The following is a 22,793-nucleotide window of genomic DNA, read 5'->3' on the forward strand; positions in this document are numbered from 1 at the left end:
TCATTTCTGAGGCGTAATGGAGCTACTGCTGCACCAAATCAAAAGCCCTCTCTCTGAGCTACGGACTCAGATTCAATTACTATTTTTGAACAGACTATATCGCACAGCTGTACAACTGCATAAAATGGGCCTTGTGGAAGATGCACACTACTTGAGATGTGCTGCCCCGCTGACCACAGTTCACCACCTTACCCAGGACTGCCCCCCTGTTACGAGATTCTGGACTAGTGTTTATGGGGACATGGCTCAGATCAAAGATCATCTTCCACAGCAGACACTGCAGCTGGCCCTATTGTGCTACGTGAAGGATGTTTATCCTGAAGCTCACTGACTCACCACAATGCTGCTGCTTTTGGCCAAACAGAGGGTGGCCATTCATTGGGGGTGGAGGCCAGTGCAAAAAACTGTGGACTGCCTACAAGATGCTGCATACTGCCAGGAGCAGCTTGCAAACTACTGGGAACTCATGCTGGCGTGCTCCCGGCCTAGGATATCTTGGGGCCATACTTCTGCAATTGGGGCTGCGAGGAGCGGCTGAGACTGCAGACGACACAGCAGACCCAATGGCCCTGGACATTGATTCCTGCTAGCGAGCAGGCCCCACCGAGGCCTTGCTCAACTAATCTGGCCACCCCTCTGGCTGAACCTTTGGGTGTGACACAGGCCTTTTGACTCATGCGGGAAATGCTATAATCGATGTGGCTTTCAATCGTACATTAACCTTTCTTTTTTCCCCCTCTACTGACTATGATGCTATGCATGGTTTTGGTAGGACTCTCTTCCCTTACCTTATATCCCTCCCATCCCCGTTTGCCACAAATACTAATAAATACAAATAAAAAAAAAAATTACTTTAAAAAATAAATCATGCGTAAGCGTTCCCTGTGAGGAAAAGTTTTGACTTGTATCACTGCAAAGAATAGCAATTTTTGAAAACTTTGCAAATGTTTTCCTCACTGTTCCATGACTTACTACATGGGACAAGGGGTGGGGTGAACACAGCATTATCGCCACTTACCTCAAATAATACTGAATGAGTCTACTTGTTGTCAAAAAGAGAGAATACATCTGCATGTATGGACTTTATCTTGGGTGGAGAATGCCAAACAAGCCGAAACTGGCTCTTAAATTGTAGAACAGATTGTGACACAATGACCTGCAAAGAGTTGAAATGCTCTCTTCCTCTTTCAAAATATATGCTACTGATCGGGAAAAGTATTTCTCAGACAGCGGCACTTCTGTAAAATGTTAGCACATTATAGGAGCAGCAGACACAATTGAAATGCCTCCACTTGCACTCACCTATAGCAACTTCCAGCATATACATCTTGCTGGGCTTCAGAGCAAAGGGTCTTAAAGTCACGGTGGGAGAAGAAATACCTGGAAACAAATATTTTAAGGCATCATTTCAATAACAATTTAAAACAGAATGCGTTCCACAATTTTACAGTTAGTAAGTAGATGACAGACTCATTAAATATTGCTTTCTTGTCGACTACCAAATTTTGTGGCACAAAAATGAAAACTTTACAGCACAAATATGGGAATTTTGCAGCATTTTTGTGGTACTTTATCTTGCAAGTATTTTTAAAAACAAATGCCTCCCTGGACCTGCCCGTGTGGCAGGTCCAAATTTAAAAAAATGAAATACTGCCCTTCAGGGCCCTGTCTTTACTAAGATAGCGCTCTCGGCGTAGATGGAAAGAAATTTGTGCCCTTGCTGATGGTAGTGAATTAATGAGGCAGCAGGGGGTCCCCTTTGTGTTCACTGGTCAGTGCCTGGATAAGCAGGGACTGGCTGGATAACAATAAGGCACCCCCCTAAAGAACAAAAGCTGGTAGGTCAGGGAAAAGGGGGAAGAAAAGAAAACAAAATTATACAAAATAATCCCTCTAGACCTATATTTATTTACTTACGGCTAATATTAGCTCAACACCTGGGGAAAAGACAATACTCTACTACTCAGGCATTTTCTTTTTAAAGTTTTTCACATTTTATTATTCTTTTATTCTCTTTTTTCAGTTTTCAGCTATATATTTTACATATAAACTATATTTCATTGTATTTGCAACTGTACAGGTTATTTCTTTACATTTTTTACATTTATACAACCATTAAAGTTTCAACTTAGTGCATAAACTAAAGAAATGTAAAATCAGTTATTTCAAACAATACTAAGAGTTCTTTTCCATGTGATATTTACTATCTTCACTGTACATCCTAATTCAAAAAATGCAATTTTACAGACCCCCAAGGAAAACCACAATCACTCCTCTGCACACTATACTACCACATCTCTTACACTCCTTACATTCACACTACACACCCACCTACAAACTACATACACAGATGACTTCCTAGGGGTGAACAACAACCCTCTAATGCTGTGTTGTAAGCTGGGGTATCCAATACACACTGTCTTTTCCCCAAGTTTAGAGCTAATTTTAGCCGTAAGTAAAGAAATATAGGTCTAGAGGGATTATTTTGTATAATTTTGTAAGCAGGAACTGGCCTCTGAACAAAAACATTCCCGGACCTCCTCCAGCGAACCTAAAGCACTGATAGTTTAGTTGTCCAATCAGGGAATGGTTTTGTTTATGTGTTCCAGCAGGGGTCAGAGTAGAGAGCTAAAGGCATATGAATAACATTGCTTCCGCATGATAATGAAGGACTAAAACCACATTAAGCTGGCAAATCAGACATAAATGAACAGGCAGCGAAAAAGAGAGGAGGGCAAGGATCAACGGCGGACTCCAGTGGCCGCACCTCTTGGTTACATTCCTGTTTTAGGTAATTCGTGATGAAGTCACAATTGTTGTGCACATTATCCATAGGCGATACGAAAAAGGAGCACAGGTCTTTCATGGCGCCATGAGGAGGCCATTTTACTTCGGAACCCATCGGAACGGTTCAGAACAAACATACGCCTTGACGAAGTTCAATCTCTTTGAACGAAATGCATTGACTGAGGCTTGTTGCACATATCTGTTGGAATACATAATAAAGAACTTTTTTCAAAAAAGAAGATGACCATTCGTTGTTACCAGACTACTGGGGTAGGGCACCGCCCCACTTGTTCTCAACTTTTGTATATCAGGCAGTGAAAAAGACAAGGCTGGAGGAAGATGAGACGGGCGCTGCTGTTGGTATAACCTTAATGCACATATCTGCCGTGCCCCCCTCAGAAAACCGGCACCCTTGGCCCAGTGTGCCCATGCTAAAGGCCCGCCATGTACCCCATGTCCAGAAGACCCAAGTTAAAGAAAATAAAATGCCCCCTGCGACTGCCGTGCATGGGCGACTCGGTGGGCCAAATAATCACAAAAAAATGCCACCCGGGTCCCGCTGCATGTGCGCAGTATGCCAGAAACATTAAATAAATAAAAATGCCACCCTGGCCTACCCATGGTCCCACCCAAATAAAAAAAAATTAAATGCCCCCCTCGGCCTGCCTCACACGGGCCACGCCACTGGCTCAAAAAATACAAAAAATAATGCCAGTCTGGGCCCGCCAAGTGCTTTGTGTGCAACGAGCCCAAAGCATAAAAAAAAAAAGGCAACCAGGGGCAGGGACTGGTATAACCACCTCCCTGGCGTCCCCCAGGTCTCCGAGGTCAGGTGCAGCGTGGTCATGTCGACAAAGGAATGAACAGCAGGGTAGGTGAGAAGGAAATAAACATCACCTCGTCTGCCTGCTTTGAGGACGCTGCTTCTATTGGCCTGCTGGCAAGCCACTAGATCAATACAAGGGAGGGTCTGCATTCCTTAATTTCACTGACACTTTTGTAAAAAGCACAGCCTTTTTGCAAAAGTGTAATTATCGCCATTTTATTGCAAATCGCGAAATCCTGGAGGGTCTGCCTAAAGAATAATGAAAACCAATTAAAAAATGAATGTGTAACCCTGATTTTTCTCTTCTGAACACTGCCTGAGGCACTGCTTGGAAGACTTTAAAAACTCAGGCAGTGTTATAATAGAAGGCGCCATCAGTTCAGGCTTCCAACATCTTCTGCTAGGTACAGTTTTTTAATAAAGTACCAAAATACACTGCTTTCCTGAAAATCTTCCCATGCACATTGACCAGCAGCATCAGAGCACATATTGCAATAGTGAAGTGTCACATATAACTAAATCCATGGCTACCTCATTAACAATGACCCCACAGGAAGAAGGCAAGAACCACTGCTGTAAGAAAATTATTCACTGGCACGCTTCATTACTCCGCTCAGCAGTGAGACACAAATGTGGGATCACCTCTTCGTCCCTTCCGCCATACATAAAGCCCTTGTGCCTCCCTTCACAACTTCCTCAAGCTATAAAACTTACCCTCCCAACTCCTTACTTTATATTCCCTTTTTGTGCCTGTTTTGGGCAGGTGCTGTGTGCCTTAGCTGCCTCTCCTGCTATGAGGAGCCCAGCGGGACTGGTTGTTTTATGGGCAGGGTGCATCATGGTTTGCAGGTGGCAAGTTACGTGATCGCGAGGAGGGGAGTTCTTGTAATGTGCAGCTTGCCTGTCAACTTTGTTATTGGCTGGAGCACGCATGTTTCTCCTTCTCGCCTCCCTCTGGATTGCAAGGGTGTGTCTTGGTTGCCGGGAATATTGGAAACTTCTCCACAACCAGATGGAATAGTTTCTGCTTTGCTTAGATTTTATTAGGGCTATGATTTTAAATTGGTGGCATTTATTCAGCTGTTTATTTGGATTGGAGTTCACAGAAGGTACATGGTGACCTGGGGGTAATGTTTATCCAATAAGACAAATCTTTAGGTTCTTTAATGTAGGCATGTATTCAGGTAAGTTCATATATGCTATACTATGGAGGTGAAAAGAGCTTCTCAAAGACTGCATTCCCAGTCTCCTCCTTCTGCGAGGGGGGCGACAGTCATCATTATGTGTGGAGTAGGATGCTGGCAGTACCCCGGCTGTTGATGCTGTATCCCTGTCGGCTCTCAAAGTCCACTCTATGATAGATGCAGCAGAGGCTAAAGCTTTGACTGTGAAGAGTAAATGCTAAGAAACCCTCCTCGGAGTCTGACGATCTAAACTCTGTTTCATCTACAGAATCGGGTCCCAAGATACAGGTGGCAACTGATGGAAAAATTATATCCAGGGAGGAATTGGCTGATATTTTGTCTCTTATCAGAGATAACCTGGATATGGCACTTCCTCCAGTGGAGGGGGTGGCTTAGGATCTCTTTCTGCAATTTCCAAGGCCTGTGGCCCTGGCATTGCCTTTGCACCCTAAGATAAAAGATGCCATCTTTCTGCCATGGAAGGAGCCTGAGTTCAGACAAATTCCACGCTTTCTCCCGAAGTCTTATGCTTTAGAACATGGGGATAAGGTGTTACTCCATGTAATTAAAGTGGATTCCATCCTGGTCCCGCTGATTGGCAGAACATCTCTAAATCCTGATGACTGTTTTCCCTCAGATTAGTTTGATAGCAAAGTTGATGGTGGTCTTAAAAATCTTTTGTGGCTTCTAATCTGGTTCAGAGAGCTGCTACTTACGGGGCCTGACTATGTAGTCTCTATTTACGGATTTCGTGGTTCTGGCTGAGGATATGCAGAAAGGTTTGTATGTTGCCAATGTTCTGATGCGCATGGAAAAGCAGTTGAAATTCCTGGAGGATGTGTCAGAAGAAATTATCAAGGCAGTCTCACTGACTTCTTCTGCAATCATAGCCAGAAGGAACCTCTGGTTACAGAACTGGACAGGGGACTTGGCATAGAAATCGTTTTTTCTGAAATGGCTGTTTGAGGGTGGCAGGTTGTTTGGTGAGTGTTTGGATGAGCTTATCAAAAAGTCCTTTAAAGACCAGCAACATACCTGGTCTTATAAGGCATCTTCTGGCAAATCGGCAAAATCTTGGAATCGGATGGATACTAGGAACACCAGAGACTCTTCTGGTAAGGAGTCTTGTCCCTATTTGTCTCGTAGGAGAAGGTTTCAGCCCAGAGGAAGAACCAATAGATTGTTTCAGCTAAGGCTGTACCTACAAATCAGCGGTCCTGATTATAGGGGTTCTTAAGATCCAGGTCCTGTGGGAGGCAAATTAGTAGGTTTTCTTTTAGTGCAGGCTCCCTCCATTGCAAAACACTTGGGCTCTGAATATCAATCAGAGCAATTGTCGTATCGACTTTGTCTCTTCCTCCACATATGGGGTTCATCCCTATGCTTGTTTCAAGGAATCCTTAAAGAATGAGGAAAGCCCACTTGGCAGGATTTACCGCTCTGCTGAAAACAAATGTGATCATCAGTATCTCTAGATCAAGTCGGTCAGTGGGTGTATTCTATACTCTTTCTGGTCCAGAAGGTGTCTGGGGCTTTCGGCTTGTGTTGGACCCGTAGCAACTCAATCGCCAGGTGGCTACAATTCCTTTCAAGATGTTGTCATTGCAGAAGCTCATCCCTCTGATTTCTCAAGGAGATTTTATCCAGCCATCAACCTTCAGGATTCGTACCTGCATGTTCCATTCCACCAGAGTCATCAAATGTTTCAGAGGTGTGCTGCGGGGACAGTGCTTTTTCAGTTTCAGGTGCTGCCCTTCGGGTTGAAGTGAGCCCCACATGACTTTACAAAGTTGTTGGGTCCTTCGATGGCTGCACTACACCTGCAAAGGATTTCAATCTTTCCCTACCACGATGACTGCCTGGTCAAGGGGGCATCTCATCTACTGACCTCTTCTCATGTGTTAACAGTACTTGATCTTCTGTCTTCTCGTGGGATTTTCATTAAAGGGAAGAAATCCCGGCTGACTCTGGAACAGGATCGTATCTTTCTAGCAGCCCAGTTCCCGACGTATCTGGCATTGTCACTCAGCCAGACTCAGGAGTGGTCAAGATTCACTTTCATGGGAAACATCATTTACTACGAAGGAATTACCCCGCATAACGTTTACCACGCGTCACTCACCACGAAAAGGTCTTTTCCACGCGTATGCTTTCAACGTCCGTCTTTACCACGCGAGTGGTATTCCTTCGTGTCGTTCTGCCTGTACGATCTGCGTGGGCTTGGGGGGGGGGGCTGGGGGGGCTAGGGGGAGTTGGGGGGGGGCTAGGGGGGGTTGGGGGGGTCTCCCCCCCAAAAAAAAAACAAGCGGATAACAATAAATAAATAAGAAAACTTAAAAAACGAACAAGGAAATAGCCTCACCAACAAGGAGACGTGTACGTCATAATTGAAGTCCTTTCACAGTTTTGATAGACGTGTTTTGACGCTTGTTTCCGTGGTCGGTGGAAGAAAGGGCTGATGGGGAAAGACGTACAGGGGTCAGATAAGAATCTAAACTTTATTAATTAAGGTATTATTTAAGCGCATTATGAAAAAAATAAAAATAAAATGTAAGGGAATCTGTTGTTTTTAATTGTTTAAAACATCGATCTTTTCCTTCGTACTGCATGTAGCCTATCAGCATCGTTATGTAAATTTAAATGAGACGTGAGATGTTTCGTAACGTTCATTTTGCGGAGTAAAAACATGCGTTGTCAAATGCTGCGTGGTGAAGACACATGCGAACTAAAGTTCGCGTGGTAATGCCATGCGTGGAACTTGTCTTCGTGGAAAAATCATATATTCCACTTTCATTTGCAGGCTCTGTTGTAAGTTCCCTTTCAAGCAGTGTCGTTCTGGATGAGAGTGCAGTTCAGGGAGATCTGGCTGCCACTGTGTTCTTGTTTCCAGGGGGCCAGATGGCACCTCAATATCCTCATGAGATTCATCCTGAGTCAGTGGGTTCCCAATGTGCAGGATGTTTGCGTCTTGTTCCCTCCAACATCTTGAGAGGTGTTCTTTTGACTGCTCCTGTTGAGGTAGCCATCACGACAGATGCCAGCAAAAGTGGTTGAGGGGCATGGTCAGGGGCATTTCAGGTCAAGGGCTTATGGTATGTCAGACAAAGTTGTCGATCATCAAACTGGAGGAAACTGGAGGCTATTCCTCTAGTCCTCTTGCACTTTTGTCACCTGATTCTGGACATGGGGGTTGTCATTCAGATGGACTATACCATTGCCACGTCCTATGTCAATTGCCAGGGGGGCAAGAGCCTTGACATTATCAAAGATTGTGGATCAGCTTTTTCCATGGGCTCAGTCTCATGTGGGTTCTCTCCAGGCTGTTTACATACTAGGAGTTCAGTATTCTCAGGCGATCACCTGAGCAGGGAGATTCCGTCCTCTCTGGAATGTTTACTCTCTCCCCAGGTGTTTCCAGGGTGTGTCAGAAGTGGTGACACAACCCTGGGGGAATCTGTTTGCGAGTGTTTGCAATACCAATCTTCTCTGTTTTTTCCTCTGGGGTAGGAGAAGTTGAATTCGGTAATGGATGCTCTGACATTTCCTTGGCAGTTCGGCCTGATGTTTGCTTCTCTCTACTTTCTTTACTCCAGAAGTTTGATTTGGGTTTGGAAGGCAAGGGCTAAGGTCATTCTGGTAGCTCCAGCATGACCCGCTCTATCTGGTTTCCTCATCTATTGGTGCTGAGGGAGGGCCCGGAGTGGCGACTTCCCTTGGCTCCTTCCATTTGAGTTTTCCTGCTTCCCTGGTCAAATTTCTGCTAAAAATTAAGCTGATGACTTGGATCCTGAACAAGGGGGATTCATGTTTTAGGGCCCGATTCACAGAACTAACTTAAGACAAAATCCTAAACTTACTACTTTTGGTATTCACAGAATTCTGGCAGAGCTTCGGCCTGGAGGTGGAGATTTCAGCCATGGCTAAATCTCTACCACCGGCTGGAATCCCCACCTCTGGGCCAGAAGCTCCGCCTCTCAGCCAAAAGCTCCACCTCCGGGCCGGAATCTCCGGCCCGAGTGTGGAAGTAAAGTTAGTAGTCGTAAATCCATTCTGTGAATACCAAAAGTAGTAAGTGCATTCTGTGAATACCAAAAGTAGTAAGTGCATTCTGTGAATACCAAAAGTAGTAAGTTTAGGATTTTGTCTTAAGTTAATTCTGTGAATCGGCTCTTAGGGTCTTTCCAACTCAGTCTCTTAATCTGTACAGGGTTCCAGAAGATTGTTCACTGGGTCTTCATATTCTACGCACTGGAAGTCTTTCCAAGGATGGTGTGCTAGGAAGCAACTGCTCTCCCTTTCTGTGACTACTCCTCAGGTCTTCGAGTTCCTTCAAGATGGGTTACATTTGGGCCTCAGTCCGCCAACTCTTAAGGTTCAGTGGACAGCCTTTGAGGCTTTTTGGTCCCCTTGGAATGGTCTGGCTGATGGATGATCAGGGATTGGTCTCCAGACTTTTTGAGGGATTCTCGAATCTACTTCCTGCCAGAAGGTATTATGTCCTTCCTGGGACTTGCAGTTGGTGCTTCAGGCCCTTACATATCCGCTGTTTGAATCTCTGTGGAGATTCGTCTTCTCTCTCTGAAAGTGTTCTTTTTAGTGGCTATCACTTCTGCTCACAGCCTGGGGGAGTTGGGTTCACTGTCTTGTCTCCCTTCTTCTTTTGGGGTGTTTGATGACCGGAGTGTCCTTCATTTGGGTCCTGAGTTTGTCCTAAAAGTGAAATCTGTTTCATCTGCAACAGGAGGTGAATTTTCCTGTGTGTTTTGCAGAACCTCAGTCTCCTGAGGAGATGGCACTTAATGCTCTTCATGTTCGGACGGCATTTTTGATCTCCCTGGAAAGGTGGATGGAGTTCCCTGGTTTTCTTCGCCTTGTTTGTGAATTTTGGCCCCGCTTGTAAGGGTGGTAAGCCTTCTACTCAGACCTTGAGCAGGTTAGCCAGATCTGTGATTCTTTTGGCATACAAGCAGTTATGTTTTTCATCTCCTCTGGGGATCTAGGGTTAGTCTACTAGGGACATGTCTGCCTCCGTGGCAGAACTCTGGGGGCCTCTCTGTAAGAAATCGGTCAGACTGCAAATTGGGCATTCCCATCTAATTTTGTCAACCAATATCGGGGTGTGCAGGGCCCAGAGGTGCCTGATCTTTTCGGTTCTAAAGTATTGGCATCTGTGTTGTAACAGTTTGTTTTTCTGTCTGATCAAAGTTTGTTATATGCATGAGCATTAAAGTTGTCCTGGTCCACTTTGTGGCTTGGGTACATCTCTTGTAGTGATTTATCATGGCGAGAAGGCAGAGGAGCTAATGCTTCCATTACCTACTGGTTATTGCATTTCTCTGAGTCCTTCTTTCACGGTGATAAATAAACCCCTCCCTCTCCCCCTGTACGCCAGTCCAACAGTGTGATGAAATGGGCTTGGTCAGGAACAGGAAGTAAGGGGGTAGGGGATTTTTATTATCTTGAGGAGGTTGTGAAAGTAGGCACAAGGGCGTCATGTAGTGATTTATCACGGCGAAAAAAGGAATTCGAGTAATGCATTACTGGTAAGTAATCAAGGCATTCTTTCTAATCAGAAGATAACTTTTGCATCCTTTCTTTATTTTTCTTGCTTACAACCGACACCATATTTAATCATGTGCATTGTGTTTTAAAAGCATGATGCTTTCAGAGTCAAACATTACATTTGTATCTATACATGTGTCTCCAACTACATATGTCCGTGTGCGGATCTGTAATGTCCCAGCCATGTGACTATGTGTATGTCTGAGTGTGTGAGGGGAAGTGTGATATTGTCAGATTGCATACAGGTAGCCATATGCCCATTTCCTGTTACTGCATCCAAGCACAATTATCTTTCTTCAGCAGATCCAAAAAACAATAGCAGATTGCAATAGTTCTTAGAAGAGCATGCATTGCCCTACATCTCATTCATTAGTATTTATAGAAGAACCCATTCCTTCTAATTAACAAGTTTAGGAGGGGTGGCATGAGGAAGGACAGCTGCTATGAAGGGACACCAATGTTGTACTTACCCATTGTTGTGTAGCTCTTGAAAACCTCGCTATGAAGCAGGTGCTTACTCCATTCTAGCATAAGCATAGCAACATGGTTTGAGCGGTCAATGGAGGTATCAACAAGGCTGTCTCCCCTGTCTCTGCCAGACTCTGAGGCCACTTCGCTACCGACAGAAACACCTGCACTGCTGCTCGCTCCTAAAATTAGAAATAAAAAAAACGTGAGAATGTCATTCTTTTAACCCTGATCTACACCATTTTTTGACTGCTACAGGTAATAACGGACTCCGACTGTGCCCTGGGCACAGCAAACCAGCCCAGGACCAGTGCACTGATAAAAAAAGGTGTATTGTAACTAGGTGTAATTAGAATTGGCAATGGCAACCTACCTGTAAGTCACTAGTATATGGTACAGCATGTAGGTTTAGAGGCCCAGCAGCTTTGAGGCACTTGAGTGTGCACTGCTGTGTTGCCTACTTTAAAAGTCAGCCCTGCTTTGCAAGATGCATTTAATTTGAAGCTACATGAAAATGCGACATTGGATTTAAAGGTACTTACAAAGTATTAAACTACCTTATTTTTACACCCAAGGTCTCCGTTGGGTGCCATGTAAAAATATGAAGGGACATTTTGAAAGATGTTTGATATGCTCTGGTGATGGGAAAAACAACCAATTCTGCTTTTCTCCCCATCGAAGAATTTTAGCTCCATCGGCTAACATGGGAATACAGTGCAACCAGTGACGGGAGTGAGCTAAAATAAGATTTCACGGACTTAAGAGATTGGTAATGCTAAATCCAACAACTTGGCACTGTTGAAATTATCATAAGTAAAGCAGAAAATAAGTTATTTTCTGTGAACCAAAAGCCTTCTAGCAGCCTCTCCTGATTGGCCAGCCCTTCACAGGCTTAGTGAAACTGCTTTGGTGAGCTGATAAATGGCCTGAATAGGAAAAGAGGTTATGGGGGGGGGGCTCTGCAGAGAACAGGTAAAGAAGGGGGCTGTGATAATCAAACTGGGCATCAAAGGGAGCAGCACAGTAAGGCATGCCAGCCAGGCCTACATCCCTCTTCCCGTGCCCCCAGCCAGATGGGAGCCCCAGGAATGGAATTTGCAGGAGGTCTGGAAAGGGAGTGTTAAGGAAAATGAGTCACTCCAGTAGATTGGCTTAGCCAGCTCTAACTTCCAAGTAGAGACATTCTCCATCTTGAATTTTAAAGTACAGTACTTTTTGGGACAAGAATATGCCACACTTTCGAGGAAGCGGTCCTGATTTTGGGTGGCACCCTGTACCCAGTTGGTCAGTGTGCCCTTTTGCTTGTTGCCCCAGAACATTTAAGAAATATGTGAGAGCTGCATAGCAACTCAGATCTGCTGCCTGAAACTACATGGAGAAGAAGGACTGCCCTATTGGAACCCTGGTCTGCACCCCAAAAGATTGCACTCTGAAGAACTGGGAACTACAGCTTTGAGGGCTTTACATTGCTTCAAAACGATTCAGCAGTAGACTTACTGAAAGCAACAGGTTAACAGAGCTCACCTGCACCATCTCCCCCACGAAGTCCCCAGCCTGGAGTGCGTCCAGTGGACTTTTATGGATTTTGCCAGGTGCATTGTGGGAATTGTAGTCCTAAACTTCCAAAGGCCATCCCAGAGCTTCTAGACCCTTGGATTTGTGTTTTGGAAACTTTGAAACCTCAAGAGGAACCTCAGGAAGAAGTTACAAAAGATTGAGCTTAAGACTTCCAGAATTTCAACGAGGCCTCATGCTGAGCCACGCTGCTGTTGTCTATCGAATCCCGACCTGAAGAGCCTTGCTCGGCGAAGAGAGAAAAACCTCTGGGAAGTTTTCTGAGTGCAAAGTTAAAATTTTGACCGAGGCCTCCAGCTTAGTGTATCCGACCAGGGCTACATCGCGTCGGCTTCAAACTTTGACCTTGTCCCAGTCAAGCATGACCAGATGTCCAAGTTTGTGCTATATGTTTTTAAGCACTAGAAATTGTTTATTCTTTAAAACAAATCATATCTATGGTTCCCTAGATTGTATTGCTGTCATTTTGGTGTCATTCTAAACATAAAATATTTCCTAATTCTCTATATTGGTTGTGGATTTTATTGTGTGTTGTGTCTTACGTCTTTAATGTATTGATGTTTGTAAATGCCCCCACACCTGTTTCCTAAGATAAGCCTGCCTGCTTGTTGCCAGCTCCTGAGGATTCAGCAAAAGAATAATTTATTGAGACCTAGTCTGGACCTTATATAGCATTGGTGGCCTTATCGCTACTGGTAGGCGCATACTTATTCCTACTAATAATCCACCTTCCAACATTTGGTGTTCAGTAGTGAGGATATGTACTCAGGTTTAAATTACACCATACAGTAAATTAAGATAAGATATTTAAAAATACGCTAAATTGACTTAGAACAAAACTTTTGATTATTGACATTTGACCTAAACTGATTTTTTTAATCCTTCTTTCAGATTTTTCCAAAATGTGTTCTTTTGTGACCCAAAACTCAGGATATCATGGTGCTAGATCTGGCTAAACTGAAACAAACTCACAGTGGCTGCGCTTAGGGTTCAGTGTAGGTCTAGGGTGGCTACCTAATGGCAACAAGATCAGAAAGGTAGAGTTGATCAGGTCCCTCAAGGCCTAGGGACAGGCAGCTCCAGAGAGGGAAATGGAGGGCAACCCCCTCCAACCAGCTTGGGGAGGTGGATGATTACACCTCATCCATTTCTTCTGGTACCAGGTTCATACTTCCTGCTAATAGGGGGGAGGTGGAGAGGCTCCTCCACAGTGTACCAGATAGGACCATCAGAAGGCAAGAGCTTGATGCTCAGTTAGCTTCCATAGCCCTGGAAGAGAAGAAGTTAGAACTAGCTAGGCAGAAATGGGAGGAGGCGAAAGTAAAAAGAAGTGGTGGCAGCGACAATGAAGAAAATGCTGAGATGCCCAGGTGTGGTGGTTTTAATCCCAGGCTTCCCAGGGGAATAGTGTGTTAAAATGAAGTAATGGGGTAGACATCTCTTGTAGGTGGTATAAGTAGGTTTAATCAGGTTGAAGTCAGCAGGTATACAGTTACAAGAAGATCCTTAGTAAATCAGGTAGTCTCTGGTAAAGCCCCACCAGGAGCAAGGTCCATTTTGCTCAGCCCATCTCACCAACTGATCTTGCCACATACAAAGCCACCTTAACATTCTACATGACATCATAGCAGGCTGAGTAGGCAGAGAGAGAACTAAAGAGGGGAGACATGAAAAAGGTAGTAAGTACATTATAACACATCCCCCTCCTTAATAACTGAACAAACAAAGGAAGAAGAAACAGAGAAAGTATTAAAACATAGAACTAAAATATCTCCTATCTATCCTAAAGAAAGGGAGAATAAGAGAATGCATTAATAAACGCAACAAGTGGAAGAAGAGATAATTATCTCATAAAAACCAAAAGGAGAAGAAGAGAAATGCATTATCTAATGCTACAATTTCAACTCTCCCCATGGATTGTGATCATTAGTACAAAAAGAAATGCCCAGATGGAAAACGCATTCCCAACAGAAAGAAGAAGACACAGTATTAAGACAATACAATACCTCCTTCTCCCTGAAAATGATCAAAAATAAACGAAAAACAATGTAAGATAAATCATTCTAAAAACCAATAAATCCAAAACTATGCCCAAAACTTAATGTGCCATTCACAAAAACTGCGATAAAACAAAACCAGCACAAAACTAAATCCGGATGAACCGGGGCAAAACAGGGAATACAACCCTTAACTGCACTAAATCCCAAAAATGAAGGTAATGAGTGTGTACCCGTCACACACAGACTGTGTAGGCAAAAAGCACATCCAGAAAAACCAAAAACCTAGGGTAACCCTTAACCCATGTGTGAAGTAAACACACACAGCATGTACACGCTAATCAAAAACCAAGGGTAACTTAAAACCTAAGACACTCTCGTACAACTGTGGGCAAGCTTTAACCCACGTCACACACTCGAAAAACTAAAGGTAATTCTTAATTCAAAAATCCTGAACGAAATTGACCAAAATTTATAAATTCAGAAAAAACCAAGCACAACGTGCAGACAAGACACTCCAGAATTCAGAACTAAGGGAACAATCGCACTTAATGGAAAACAAAACATGGATCAACAAGGCCCATGACAAATTCCAGGAAAACCACTATACATCTAACACCCACACACAACCGTAAAAGGGACATACCACACAAAGTCAAGGAAAAAACACTTATACTCATCAACACCACCCTAGAGAGCAAGAGACAAAAATACAAGTGACCAGCAATGATAAGAGTGTCTCAAACTCCGGGGAGTTGTTTCAAGTAAAGAATATTGTTAATATAGGAAGTTTCGCGACGTCTTCCGCATAACAATATTATTCAGACAATACATACTCAAAAGTCATACACATATCAATGACAGTAACATGTCCCCAATAGAAAGTTGTGAATATGCAATTATAAAACAAGGTATTATTAACAAAACAAACTAAAACAAAAAACGTGGTCACCGTAGTCTAAGGTGAGCGATGCCTCACCCGAAAGTCCAGTCAGCAAAACAGGAAGCCAAATCCATGGAAGTCTAATTTAATATTCATTCATCCAAAATCCAAATGCAGCAGGTAAGTAGATAATTGCGCCACAAACAGCACCATCAATACGTGAGTTCCCTTCATGGTTGAGCGTAGAATCACCATGAAATCCTCTTTAGTGCATGTAACTTCAGATCAGCGTATGTAAAACCAGGTTTGCCACCTTTAATAAAGTTAGCTTTCAGGTAAATAAGATGTTGGCTAGAGTAAACATCCGAAGGTAAATAAAGTTAAACGTCGCTGGAAGACTGAAGGTGGCAGCGCTGAAAGAGGCAGTGAGGTAAAGGAGTCGATCGTTAGTGAAAGCGCATAAATTTTCCTTTACTTAGTTGCTAGGTAACTACAGCCTAAGCAACAAGTCATTAAAGATGGCGGCACGTCACGTATGCGCGGTGACGTCACGCGCGTTTGGACAGTGCGCAATGTAAGCCGGGATCAGAGAACTCGGTGACGGAGCTCTGCCGAGGGGCGACGCGCAGTCGCGAATGCCAGCAACACTCCAGCGTCGATGATGGCCGAACAGAGAGAACGAGGGAACTCTCGAGGCAGTGGCCGGAGCGCGGAGGATGGCAGGTAAGACGGTTTAAACTTGAAGACAAACAAGTTACACGGAGATCGCTTTTGGGCAGAATAAACAGGAAAAATAGCGCTGAAAGAAACCAAGGGAAAACAGGAAACTTCCCAAATGTAAAAGTAAATTCGAAATTCAAAATCCTAAGGCAATAAGTGCAAAGAGAATAAATCCAATAAATCCAAGGTGATAATCCACAGTGCTGTATGTTATACACTTGTAATAAGAGCGCAGCAAAACGTTGATGAGGGGAGAATTCAGTTCAGTAAGGGAAAATTGTTCCCAGTTGCCAAGCCTTTACAATAAACGAAAAGGGCTCATTTGGAATTCCAATAGGCTCAATCAGATATAAGCTGAGACAATTTCCCAGGTAGTAGGCAGGTCAATAAGAACTGGACTAATAGAAACTGGCACCATGTAGTAAGGGCGACCGTTGGCAGGGTCACTGGTGGGGCAATAGGGTGCCAAGTTTCATGAAATCCATATGAAAATGTTCACTTACTTTAAGTCTTTAAATCTTTAAGTCCCAATTCTTGCTGAGCTTCTTTAAAAACACTATTTGATTTACTTCTGTTTTAAAAGTCAAATCCATCCAAGGTAGCATAAGTAGGTTCTTTTCCAAACGTCGCCAGTGTTAAAACGAAGTAATGGGGTAGACATCTCTTGTAGGTGGTATAAGTAGGTTTAATCAGGTTGAAGTCAGCAGGTATACAGTTACAAGAAGATCCTTAGTAAATCAGGTAGTCTCTGGTAAAGCCCCACCAGGAGCAAGGTCCATTTTGCTCAGCCCATCTCACCAACTGATCTTGCCACATACAAAGCCACCTTAGCATTCTACATGACATCATAGCAGGCTGAGTAGGCAGAGAGAGAACTAAAGAGGGGAGACATGAAAAAGGTAGTAAGTACATTATAACATAGTGCCCATGTACACAGAGGGGGATGACATTGACAAATGGCTGCCTGCATTTGAAAGTTCCCTTGAGATGAGAGGGGTCCACTCTAGGTATTCGGGTTCACTCCTGTCAGAACTGATCCAAGTAGCTGGGAGAGATAGGCTCCTTACCCTACACGGGGATGAGGCAAAATATTACTCCCACATGAGGCAATGTTTAGTCAAGAAATATGGTCTGACCCCAGAGCAGTACAGGATGAACCTCAGGGACACCTAGAAAGATAGCACACAGTCCTGGGTGGACTTTGTGGACATCTTAGTAAAGGCGTTAGAGGGCTAGATTAGTGGCAACCAAGTGAGTATTTAGGAGGGGCTATACAATTTTTTGCTGAAAGAGCACATCGTGACTCATTGTGTACAAGAGATGTTACGCAAGTACCTAGTGGACTCCAAGCTCACTAGCCCCAGAGAGCTGGGGGAGCTAGCTGATGAGTGGTTGAGAACCCATGTTTCCTATCAACACCAGGGGAGTGATCAGAAGAAGAGAGGACAGGTCCCTCCAAGGCAAAGAAGGTCAACAACAGAAATAGTCCTCACAAGACCCACATAAACCTGTGCAGTTGTAGGGACCCAGAGCCAATCCACTTTCAAGAGGAAGGGGTATCAGAGGGAGCCCTTTGACCCTGTAAAGGCAGGAAGGTTCTCTGACCTTATGAAGGCAGGTCAGTGTTTTGACTGTTATCAGTCAAGACACAAGAGAGGCGATGCTGTCTACACAAAGAAGCCACCCACTGGTGGGCAGTCCCAGGGCATTGCAGGCATGAAGGTGGGGGTGGATATTGTCTCCGAGATGGGGAAGGGGTTGATAGAGGCAACCTTAGTGTCCTTGGGTGGTATGGAAATTGCAACCCTGGCCACCTTGCCTCCTTGTATGGAGAGGTATAGGCAGAGACCTAAAATCAATGAAACCGAGTTTCCCAGGGGCAGCTCATGCCTGGTGTGTATCATGGGGTGAGGTAACCTATGCAGAGCCAAACTCCATCCCATGGCAATGATGAGGTTGAAATGGGGAGGTGTGGATGGCCCAAAGAAGGTTGTTGTGTCTCCTGCACTCCCAGTAGACTGCCACCTGGGAAATGATCTTGAAGCGTATGACTGGTCAGGGGTGGAGAGAATGGTATATGCAAGGATACTGGCTCTCCCTGAGTGGGTATGTGGTGTGACCAGATCACAGACTGCACAAAAGTGAAATCCTGGACATGTGGACCTTGGAACAAGGGGCCATGAATCCAATAACAAGGAAAAGGGCACCGGGTCTGGTGAGCCAGCCCAAAGCACTCCAGACGTACAGGATGAATCTAACCTTGAGGGGGAGGACCTGACCTCTGCGGTAGGGATTCCAACCGTGCAAGATCTATCTGGCTTGGCAGAGTTGCACCGAGCTGGTGGACCCTCCAGAGAGCAGTTGTGTCAGAGACAGAGATAGTGTCCCACTCTTCAATGCCTGAGGCATACTGCCTACAGTCAAGAGAAGGGTGATGTCAGTGACTACCATAAAGTCTATGGGAGGAGGAAGTTCTCTTCACTAAGGGTAGAGACCTCAAATAAGGGTCTATCAGGATGTTGGAGGTCCCCCAGAAGTACAGATAATCCCTACTGACTTTAAGCCATAACATCCCCTTGGCAGGTCATTTGAGGCACAGTGAGACATGGAAAAGGTTGGTTAAATCGTTTTACTGGCTCAATAGGACTGTAAAAGTGAAGGAGTTTTGCAGCTACTGTGCAACCGGTCAGGCCAGTGGCAAGACAGGGGGCAAGCCAATTACTACCTTTGAAAGGGTAGGGGTAGACACTGTTGATCCCCTAGAACCACCAACAGCATCAGGGAACAAGTATATCTTGGTGGTAGTGGACCATGCCATAAGGTACCCCAAAGCAATACCACTCAGAACAGTCACTGCTCCCTTGGTGGCTAGGGCCCTACTTAGTGTGCTCACCAGAGTGGGTTTCCCAAAGGAGGCTGTTTCAGATAGGGGCACAAATTTTATGTTCAGCTATCTGAAGGTGATGTGGGAAGAATGTGCTGTTACTTACCTATAAGTTCACCACCCCATATCATACACAGACTAATGGTCTGGTGGAAAGGTTCAATAAGACCCTGAAGGGCATGATCAATGGTTTGACTGACAAACTCGGGAGGCGATGGGATTTTCTCCTCCAATGCCTACTGTTTGCCTAGAGGGAGGTCCCAGAAAAAGTGTTGGATTTTGCCCCTTTGAGTTGTTGCTTAGGCACCCTGTAAGAGGGGCCATTATGCCTGGTGAGAAAGTTTTGAGAAAAGTATCTCCAGGAAGCCACGGACAATGTGCAGGATTATATGCTAGGCCTGAGATCTCGCATGGCAGTGTACATGTACAATGCAAGCAGAAAACTGGAGGCCAGCCAGTACCTCATGAAACACAGATATAACCAAAAGGCTACCCTGTCTGAGTACACTCCAGGACAATTGGTGTGGGTGATGGAGCCTGTGGCTCCTAGGGCCCTCCAGGACAAGTGGACTGGACCCTATCCAATCCTAGAGACTAACAGTGCTGTTACCTACCTGATAAACCTGAAGACCCCAGGAAACCTCACCAGGCCCTGCATGTCAATAGGTTGAAAAACCACCAATATAGGGCAGACATGACCATGTTGATTCTCACAGATGGGGGAGAATGTGCCAGTGCCAGACCTCCTCTCCAACAATGTTCAAGATGGGTCAGTGGAGTGAGTTGTACTCTCCCCCAAATTGACAGACCAACAGCCCAGAGACTGCAAGCAGGTGCTGGAACAGTTTGCTGGTCTATTCTCTTTGACCCCTGGTGTCACCAGCTGGTGAATACATGACATTGACACTGGATGTACAGATTGTCTGACCAGGTCAGAGAAAGCATCAAGGCTGAAGTAGCGCAGAAGCTGTAGTTTGGGAGGGAGGTTGTAATTGAGCCCTCTGACAGTCCATGGGCCAGCCCAGTCATGCTGGTACTCTAACCTAATCTCCAGGGGGAAAAGAAGGCGTTTAGGTTCTGTGGGGCTACAGAGGACTAAATGCAGTCACAAAGACTGATGCTCACCCTATACCTAGAGTGGATGAGCACATTGATGGGTTAGGAGCTGCTAAGTACATGAGTACATTTGATTTGACCTCAGGCTACGGGCAGATTGCCCTAAGTGAAAGCAGCAAAGGAGAGGTCAACTTCTACAAACTAGAGAGACATTACCAATTCAAAGTAATGCCCTTTGGCTTAAAAAATGCCCCAGCCACCTTCCAAAGTTCGGTGAACAGGGTCATGTGTGGGTGGAAGCAGTTCAGTTCAGCTTATCTGGACAGTATAGCTGTATACAGTTCCACCTGGGAGGACCACATAAGCCACCTGAAGGAAGTGCTTCAGGCCCTGCAGCGGGTAGGCCTGATTATGAAGGCCAGTAAGTGACAAATAAGGCAGAATTCTGTTGTGTACCTGGGCCACCCTGTAGATGGAGGCTGTGTACAACCTCTCCAGGCCAAAATCCAAACTATTTTGGTTTGGACATCTCCTACAACCAAGACACATGTCAGGGTCTTCCTTGGTCTGACTGGGTATTGTAGATGATTTGTTCAGAACTATGGTACCATTGTGGCTCCCCTGACAGAACTCACTTCTAAAAAGCGGGCAAAGAAAGTCATGTAGACCCCAAAGTGTCAAAAGGCCTTTGACACTCTAAAATAGGCTATTTGTTCAGCACAAGTGTTACTGGCCCCTGACTACACAAATTAATTTGTGGTTCAGACAGATGCTTCAGAACAAGGGATTGGGGCAGTGTTGGCACAAGCAAATGAGGAGGGCCTTGATCAGTCATTTGCCTTCATTAGTGAGCAACTTCCTACCAGTGAACAAAGGTTGAGTGCAATTGAGAGGAAAGCCTTTGCTCTGGTTTGGTCCCTAAAAAAGCAGAGACTATACCGGTTTCTTACTCCCTTCCGTGTTCTAACTGACCATAGACCTCTCAGATTGCTCATGCAGATAAGGGGGAGAATCCAAAGCTATTGAGGTGATCCATTTCCCTACAGGGAAGGGACTTCAAAAGAGAACATAGACCTGGGACTGTCCATGCCAATGCGGATGGTTTTCCAGGATTTTGAGAGGTCACCCTATCAGTTAGAACAAAGTAACTAAAAATGTAATTAACTAATTGAAATAACCCTGTTTAATGTAAGAGATGAGGACGACTGCTGTTTGTTTCTATAAGCAATCACTTTGTGTCTCTAAAAAAGCAAAAAACTTAGTATTTGAAATAAATATACGTGAATTTAAAATCGATAAACTGACTTTTAAAAGTTCTTTTCATGTTTCTATGTTGGTCCTGAATAATGTTCACATAGTTGAAAATCAGCCCAATTTTTTTAACGTAGGCCAATAAATTACCTATAATATTCAATGCTGCTTTGCAGCACGAGAAAACATTTGCTAGACAGGATTGTGTGACAGAAGCAATATCTATTTGCATTCATTCATGGGAGTAGTAGATAGGTTTGTGAACTTTGGTCTTGTGATAAAGAAATTTTATTGCAAACTGGCTGGACTAATGAGTCCCCAAACCACTTTTACTACTTGTTACCCAGGGTTTGAATTCATGATAGTTGTAAGGCTACACAGGAGCTGCCCGTTAAACCACATGTGAAGCCAGGGTGAACTACAATATACATCAACAATGTTCAAACAAGTTTAAACAGAAGGGTTTTGAGGGTTTATCCCAGTCAATATTGAATCACAAGTGACAGTAACAGACGTACAGTAATCTATTTTTTAGAGTTCATGTTGGATCTCTGAGAAGGGCTAAAGTACTATTACCTATTTGTATTTTTATAGTTTACTTTGCTCACCCAGTATTTTTTAGCCTCAACGCCACAGGATAAGTACTCAACTCGAACTGCAGTAAATACTTAGGCTCTGCATATGTCCCCAAACTATGGAAGAAAACCTTAGTCCTGGCCCTCTTAAAAAATTATCCTGCCAATCCATTGAACCCTGCCAACTACAGGACTAAGGGCCATATGTATCATCATACCGTTTAGCGATTCCTAAATACCGATTTTTAAGGAATCGCTATTTAGAAATCGCAAAACGGTATGTATGTAGGAAATCGCTTCTCTTTAGCGATTCCTTATCATTCCTAAATTGCGATTAGCAAATTGCTAATTGCAATTTTCCCATTCATATTTATGGTTCAGGAGGCCCATAGGAATGAAGGGGATATTTGCGATTAGCAATTTGCTAATCGCAAATTGTGATTATTTTCAAGGGTGCAGGGGTGTCACAAGAACACCCTGCTGCACCCCTGAAAAAGACATATGTGGGCATATGGCGCACATACATGCCTTAAGGGCATGTATGAGCGTCATATGGCACCTTTGGAATTTGCATAAATTGCTTTTTTGAAAGAATTCACAACTTACCACCAACTAGAAGTTGGTGGTAATCTGCGAATCCTTATTGGCATTTTTGCATAAATATTTCTTTGATACATTGCATTTAAGGAATCGCAGATTTTGCGATTCCTTAAGTGCAATCGCAAAATAAGGAATATCAAAATGTGCGATTCCTTATTTTGCTGCGAAAATGTTTCATACATACCATTTAGCTAATTAGCATTCGCAAAGGCCGAAATTCTGCGAATTTCGGGCTTTGCGAATGCTAATTAGCTTGATACATATGGCCCTTAGTTGCTCCTTCACTTGGCCTCTAACAAAGAAAGTAGTCAACAAGCAGCTTATGTACTACTTTGAAGGTTAATAATTCTCTAGATTCTTCTTAATTTGGATTTTCCGCAAACTGCAGCAAAGATTCTGGAGACTACCTCCCTTCTCGCAATGGA

At 44.2% G+C, this 22,793-nt stretch overlaps 1 protein-coding gene across 1 annotated transcript in view; it reads right to left on the reverse strand.

Annotated features, from left to right (window-relative positions):
• PKD1L1 (polycystin 1 like 1, transient receptor potential channel interacting) overlaps positions 1-22,793 on the reverse strand; it is a 1,793,388-nt gene that overhangs the window by 977,717 nt on the left and 792,878 nt on the right. The window contains exons 27-28 of the mRNA XM_078688182.1: positions 10,830-11,009; positions 1,303-1,380 (exon numbers count right to left, since the gene is read on the reverse strand). Coding sequence (XP_078544308.1) covers positions 1,303-1,380; positions 10,830-11,009 — 258 coding nt within the window. The remainder of the gene's footprint in view (positions 1-1,302; positions 1,381-10,829; positions 11,010-22,793) is intronic.

Source organism: Lissotriton helveticus, chromosome 4_1 (assembly GCF_964261635.1).
Source record: "Lissotriton helveticus chromosome 4_1, aLisHel1.1, whole genome shotgun sequence".
Lineage (NCBI taxonomy): Eukaryota > Metazoa > Chordata > Amphibia > Caudata > Salamandridae > Lissotriton > Lissotriton helveticus.